We start from the raw sequence: 7,340 nt of genomic DNA on the forward strand, positions 1-7,340 counted from the left end.
ATGAGGGAAGGGGTCTCACGGCTGTGTGTGCGAAGAAATATGGAAATTAGGCTTTACTAATGGAGGTTTCTCGAAGACGGCATCAGTGAGCATCCAGGGGCCCAGCCCCTGCACAGTGCCGGGCACTGGAGGAGGAGCAGCGGCGTAGTTTCCCCTCCGCTTCTTCCCTGAAACTAGTCCGTCTGAGTCAACACCTTTGAGAACAGGCTGTGAGAAGATTGAGCAACATGAGCCTGCGAGATGTGTGGTTTTCCCACCAGCCGCCGCACGTTACTTTACATCTTTTTTCTTCAGTTTCATCATGAGCGCGTTCATTTCAGTCATTCAGGAAGAAAATGCGCTCAGCAAGTTCACACCAGCGGCCCGCTGTAAGAAGTGACGAGGCGCGCTCATCTCCGACCTCAGCCCAGCGACACACTCTCACTTCACTGGTGTTTTGCTCTGTAAATCCCTCTTTATTTCGGTTTTAATGCACTGAAAGGATATTGTCAACAATTTTTGATGTTATTAAAAAAGAAAAATTAAGTCTTTTATAAAGACACTCAAGGATTTTTTAGGATAATAAAGGCTTTTTACGCTTAAATGAGTCTTTCATTGTATTTATTTATGATTTTTATTAATTTTAAATGTTATTTATTGTTTGCCCAGTTTTCTATTATTGTCTCGCATATTTCACAGTCTATTTTTAAGAATTTATTTGAATATTTATGATTTTCTTTAATTATAAATGGCGGTTGAGAGGTGAGTTTCCCTTTAAAACAACAGCAAAATCAAGCAAAAAAGGGCTATTATGAGGAGAATATTAAAAAGCATCAGTCAGCCGTACATCATTGACAAAAGAAGAGGAAAAATTGGGGTAAAAAGTTCCTAAATGTGATGAAAGCGTAAGATCCCTCGTGTGTCACTTCTTGCAGCGTGCAGTCAGATTTTTCTCTTACTCATCGATTCGTCCCATAAACACATCGATAATTACCGCTCGCTGCTTGTACTTTCCTTTCCTCGGAGTGACTGGACACCAACACCTGTCCCCGGGCAGGGAATCCCAGCAGCTGATTGGTCAACGCTTGTTTTACCACGTCACACGGGATCCTCAGTATAACTAACATGAGGAGCGAGTCGGTGCCTCAAATCGTCTTCAGAGGAGATCAGCACGTGTCGAGGAGCCCAGAAGATAAAAACATGGTGAGTTTTACTTTGAACATTGATCTATGCGCGTCTCTGCGGATCTGTGGAGCTACTTAAAAGCGGTTATATTTAAAGCCAAAGAGCTTGTTGCGTGTGTGTGTGTGTGTGTGTGTGTGTGTGTGTGTGTGTGTGTGTGTGTGTGTGTGTGTGTGTGTGGGTTATCTACCCATGTCTGATCCCTGACGGACACACTTCGAGGTCTGCTGATGTGGTCTGCAGGTATCCTCTGCAGGTCTGAGGCAGCTTTCATCACCACATCATCTCCAAAATGCTCTATATGTCTAATTTGTGGTGAATCCATCTATTATTTATTGATCTCTGATTGATTAAAAATGTCCATCAAACCTTCAAAATGCTTGTTTTGAAGAGGTCACGTTTGAGAAGGTTGAACCAGCCAGCTCGTGCTTCAGCACCAGATGATGCAACTTCATTTTCTTTATTTCTATTAATGACTTTATTAGACGGTGAGAGCAGAGAAAAGACAGGAAAAGGATTTTCAGGTCAATAGTGAACCCTGTAGACCACCATGAGACCCCCGCACTAACTGTATTCTACATGTTAGAAATAAGGATTTTTAAATTCTGTATAATGTATGTTTTGACAGCAACTACATGATTGCTTGTTATTATTGTAAAATTTTTCCATCATATTTACTTCATGTGTATTGATTTTCATTTATTTCACAATTTCTTTATTATCATTATTGCTTATTTTTGTCTCATATCTGTAGGTTTGGTCTGGTCTGGTTTGTTTTGTTGCTTGTGTACGCTGGGCTGTGCATATTAGACATCAGTTTATGAACTTAAATGAGCCTTTATGGATCTGTTGTGTTATTAATGACACCTGAAAGAGCAGTTTCCCTTTAAAACCACACAAACAAATTAAAGTAAATCAAAGTTTTATATATTAAAATAGTATTCTTATTGATTTGTACCATATGATCCATAAGGATTTCTTTTTAAAGGCTGATGTATAATGTGCGTCCTCCTGTGTGTTTTTACAGTCTCTTCATGAAAACACAGCAGACAGGCCTCCTGTGGAGAGACCACAGGCCGGTGAAGCCGTCAGCACAGACAGAAAACACGCCTACAGACTGTATCCATCACTGCCCAACACAGGCCGGTGAGGCACATCACAACTTCCTGTGATTTCCAGTGATTTCCTGGCTGCGTGCTCATAACGAAAGGCTAAAAATGTTGATTTTTGGTTATGTTTTCAGGTATGAAGTCTGTGTGCCGACGCGCTCCGTCAGAGAAAAGCTGCACACGACTGCATTTCATCACCCTGACAGTCTGCAGGGAGACGATCAGGTAACATTAACAGACGCAACACTGGAGGGTCCGTCTGACGAGCGACACTCACTCCCATGCTGTCACCCTCTGATTCCCTGACCACGAGGAAATGACCGAGTTCTTTGTGTTACTGGAAATAAAAAAAAATCCCAAAATGTGTAAAAGGAAGTCAGTGGATACAGTCATATCACATAATTACCCATGTGGCACATTTGAAGTTCCTCTTTCTTTGTGTCTTATTTGCTCCAGTCAGAAGTCGGCAGCACTGACGTCAGAATGAAAGATCAGATACTCATCCTGGAGGGGCAAAGGCAAGAGGTGAGTACATCTCAGAACTGAGATCTATATTCATCCCAAAACACACAGACCCCTGAGTGCTTATCGCTCTTTCTCTTTCACTCAGCTTCTTTCTATTAATGAGAAATGGGCAAAAGAGTACCGAACCATGAAACAGTACTACAAAGAGCAGGTAAGAAGAAACTTCACCCTCGCGCTCAGTGTCTGATGGCTTTACTGACGTCATTTCTGCACTTCCTGCTTTGTGTGACGTGTCCTGTTCTTTACCTGACCCTCAGCTCCAGGATTTAAAGGCATTACTGCAACATGAGCACAGTCACTTTGAAGAGGAGGCGTGTGAGGAAGGAGGAAAGAGCATCACGTCATGTAAGAGAGTCAAGGACAAAGAGAGCACAGGGGTAAATGACGGCATATTTAATTCCTGATCCAATTTCTAATTAAGTAAATCTGTTAAACGTGTATAATAATCTGATCCGCGTCCACACAGACTGCAGATGTTGATATCAGCTCTGAGTTACTAAAAGCTGAAAGGGAGGCGAAGGAGCTGAGAGCGCAAAACAGCTCTCTGACCCAAAGATGGCAGCATCAGCGCGAGGAGATCAAACGACTCAACAAGGTGAGTCGCGAGTCGAGCTCCTGCTACAGATGGAAAAACGCACCTCCCATCAGCACAGAGTCAGGATGCTTTGAGTGTTTGTTCCCTGCAACAACAGTGACATCAAAGCTGTTTTCATATGTCTGTGCAGGCTCTGGTGGAGGCACTTCAGGGCACTCAGCCTCTAGACGGGAGCAGCGAAACACTACAGGATGTCTGGAAACATCAGGTGGGCTTTGTTCGTCAGTGTATATGAGCGGTTTTATGACTGCTTATCCTTCCACTCTGATGTCTGCACTTAAAATATGAAGCTAAAGGTGGGAGATGCTTAGCTTAGCTTAGCATAAAGACTGGGAGGAAGTAGCTAACCTGACTCCAAAGCTCACTTATTAACACTTAACATGTTTTTTGCTTAATCCATAAAACAGAGTAAAAACTACCTTCAGACAGACCCAGGCTAGCTGTTTCCCTCTGTTTTCAGTCTTTGTGCTAAGCTAAGCTAACCAGCGGCTTCATTTTTAACACAGGCATGAGCGGTATCATCATCTTCATCTAACTCTGGGCAAGAAAGCAGAGAAGAGTATTTTTCAAGCTGATTCTTCAAAGCGCTTTCCCAAAGTCCAATTTCTGTCCTTATGTCATGTTTCTTTGTCGCCCACTTTTAGGCTGAAGTCTACAAGGAGGACTTCTTGAAGGAGCGGAGGGACAGGGAGGTGCTCAAGGACAAATATCTGGAACTAGAGAAGAAGTTTAGGAGGGTTTACAGTGAGCTTCGGGTCCTCAAACCTCAGGTACAGCATGCCGTTTGGAGTTGTTCTATTCAACCACTTTCTCTTCATTCAGCACTGGATGAAGCATAAAGACTTTAACACAGTGTCTCTGTTTTCTCAGGTGACAAAGACACCACAGCCTGTGCTTGAATGTACCTGCACGCATCGAACCAAGATGTCCAAATCGGGAGGTCCACCCAGTTAACCAGCACCTCGCGCAGTTACAGAGATGTTAAACTCTTGATGACAAACTGTGAATTACAACAGCTTTCTCGGTCTTTGTGTGATATTGTACATTGCACTTTATGGAAGTCTCAGGTCAGAGCTCATCATTAGCAGACTTTGCTAGCTTATCAGTCAGGACGTCCAGGAAGTGGGCTCTGCTCTGCTCCAGCCCTCGGCCGACGGTCTGCTGCAGGTTCAGCTTCAGGTAGCTTTGGTCATAGCGAGGCCGTTCCTTCAGAGCTGCGTGGAGGCGGCAAACACACACTTAACCTGTGAAATGAAAACAAGAACCTCCAGTTTAAACATTTCCCAAGAGGAGAAAAGCAGCAAAGATTGCACAGCCCAAACACTATTGACCTGGATAATGTTTATGGAAGGGGCCAAATGAAGGAGGCCTCTTCCTGTTTTCAGTACATTTAACCACAATGTGTCTCATCACACTGGTCTGCTTGGACAGACGCAGGTCCAATGTGCTTCAGAGATGAATGTTTAAACTCAAAGACATGCATGGACACACCTGCATCTGTCAGGAGGAAGGAAACTGCATGGGCTGGAGCCGTTTCTGGCTAATAATAAAGTACGCTCGCATCGGTGGTATGCAGACAGACTTTAAGAATGGGAAAGGCGAGGACCGCGTTGCTAAGTGTCTCTGCGAAAGCATCACGCAGAGTCATTCTGCTGCAGGTATTCGTTCAGTATCGGTTCATTTACACCCAAGGCCTGTCAAAGAGGAAATATGAAGGGTTGTGGGAGAAGAGAGAGAAAAAGTACATGGGAAGTTATTTTAACAGCATACTTATGAATGTTTGAAGAAATTTGTTGGCACATATTGTTCCTGTTTCTGGTTTATTTATCATGAAAATAAAGCATTGCATGTGTGTTGACTCTCTTGCACAGCTGCGTTAATGCAGGTGAAACGGCAGAGCTGTCACAGAATGACCCCAGTGAGCAAAAAGTCTAATGATACACATATTAAATAGTCAAATGCATTTAAGTGTTCATAATACAACCACTGACACTCCATACATTTGCTGTGAGTGTATCACACTAATTCAGGTTTTACATCTTCCCTTTAGTTGTCATTTCATATCAGTATGAGGCCAAAATTTCAATGTGTCTAATGCATTGGTTTATGACCAAATACCTGCAAGAGTCAACTGTTTTTAGCACTTTTTTGCAGTGTAGCATCGGGCAGTATAGGACGCTCTGTATGGACATTTACAAACATGAAAAATCTGACCAAGAAAGCTGCCAATGCCAAACAAAGACAAATAAAAATGAACAGCAAAAGCCTGAGCAATAGGATACACTACCTACTGTATCTTCTTCATAGCACATGGTGACTGAATTTGGGTCTGTATTAAAGGCTGTTATTTTGCCATGAACCCCCAGAAGGCTGGCTATTTGATCCAGGAAGCCCCTTCTGCACAGCTAATGTTTGTCTCCATGTTTGCTGATTTAAAACCAACAATCAGTCACTTGGTTGTGCAGTAATTTCACACCTGCACACTATCTTGACTTGATTTGAGTCAGCAGAACTGAGAAATCTAGGACCTCTAGAGACCTCTACTGGTAGATAGGAGGAAGTGCAATAACTGATTTTTCTTCTCTGCTTCATAATTTTGGCATCTCCAACCCAACTTAACACTTAGGTTCCTTCAAATTATGAAAACCTGCACAGATCCAAAATATAAGTAAAATGTTCATGGTGTTAGGTGCTCTAAAGGTCCTGGACAACAAGCCAAAACATCAAATGCATTACAGTCTTATACTTTAGGAATCCCATAATACTGAGAAGACCACAACTACGGTCTAATAAGCTGTCGGGGGTGAACTCCTGCAGCCTCCCTGGCTGGATCCACACCATCACCTGGACGACAGACAAACATGTTACTGTTACCAAAGCTCTGTTTTCCATTCATGCAGTTCGTCATTCACTCCTCACAGCTGATCATTGCTACTATATTTTTTCCACTGTCACCTATTTAGCTGAATGATTCAGCGTGTGTGGGTAGTATTTCTTCAGAGGCAGCCCCAGTGGGTCTGTGCACATTTAGGTGAAGGAAATCCTCGGACGTGCCTTCTGACGTGTGCAGGGAAAGTTTTCCAGTCTTCCTCCACAGGTGCTGTGTCCTGCAGACACCTTTCCAGGTGAGACAGAGAATAAGCAAGTCTACAGCCATGCTAGCAGCTCTGCAAGGCTGCTAAATGCTAACACACTCACAATGACTATGCTAACAGAAAGCAAAGTCTAAAGCTTTAGTGTGTTTGCATGCTAACATTTCCCAGTTGCATCATACACAGTATGAGTACCACTGAGGCTGATGGGAGCTGTGGTGGATTTTTCTGTCAGCATCAATGGTTAGAACAGGTGCACGTCTGGTATTGACATGAGACACACCCATATTTTATTTTTGGAACTAGGCCGAGCTGAGACACCAGTAGTTGAAGAAAACATCTCTGAGCTGGCATGTGGCCAAGGGGGAGGTACGTGGCAATGAGCCGGTAGCAAAAAAAAGCACAAGTATGGTAAAGGGAATAAGGTCAAGGAGAAGGTGCCTGAGACGAAGCTCCACATGGGGAGGTGCTCAGCAAATAATACAGCAGAACCTTCATGTACTTCATGAACTTGAACTGTTTCAGAGGTAAGAAAACCTCATTCCAAATCCCACTGACATTTGGAGCAGTTTGTCTTCTGGTTGGGTCTGAATAAACGCCCTGTTCCTCAAATATGGATGAACTCACTCAGACTGATGTGCTGGTATTAAATAATCCTGTTCATTCCCGCCCAGCTAATTTGGTTCTTTGAGCACAGTTTGCAGATTAACATGTTAAACCTGCATGAGGTTATCTTGAATAACAGTGTGCTTTTATTTTGAAATAAAGGCAAAGTGAGCAGAGAGTTTAAACCATGATTTGCACTGCTATGATTGGTTGAGTGCTGATCATGTGATTGCAGTTGCACGAGTTCATACA

At 43.1% G+C, this 7,340-nt stretch overlaps 1 protein-coding gene across 1 annotated transcript; it reads left to right on the forward strand.

Moving 5' to 3' along the window:
- Positions 1-936: 936 nt before the first annotated feature.
- LOC139346615 (TNFAIP3-interacting protein 1-like) lies at positions 937-5,252 on the forward strand. Its single transcript, XM_070985771.1, has 10 exons — positions 937-1,182; positions 2,189-2,307; positions 2,405-2,495; positions 2,727-2,795; positions 2,881-2,946; positions 3,053-3,172; positions 3,262-3,390; positions 3,521-3,598; positions 4,035-4,160; positions 4,261-5,252. Exons 1-10 carry the CDS (start codon positions 1,105-1,107, stop codon positions 4,342-4,344), a joined length of 960 nt encoding a protein of 319 aa, XP_070841872.1. The 5' UTR covers positions 937-1,104; the 3' UTR covers positions 4,345-5,252.
- Positions 5,253-7,340: the final 2,088 nt, after the last annotated feature.

The sequence above is a fragment of the Chaetodon trifascialis genome, chromosome 18 (genome assembly GCF_039877785.1).
Source record: "Chaetodon trifascialis isolate fChaTrf1 chromosome 18, fChaTrf1.hap1, whole genome shotgun sequence".
NCBI lineage: Eukaryota > Metazoa > Chordata > Actinopteri > Chaetodontiformes > Chaetodontidae > Chaetodon > Chaetodon trifascialis.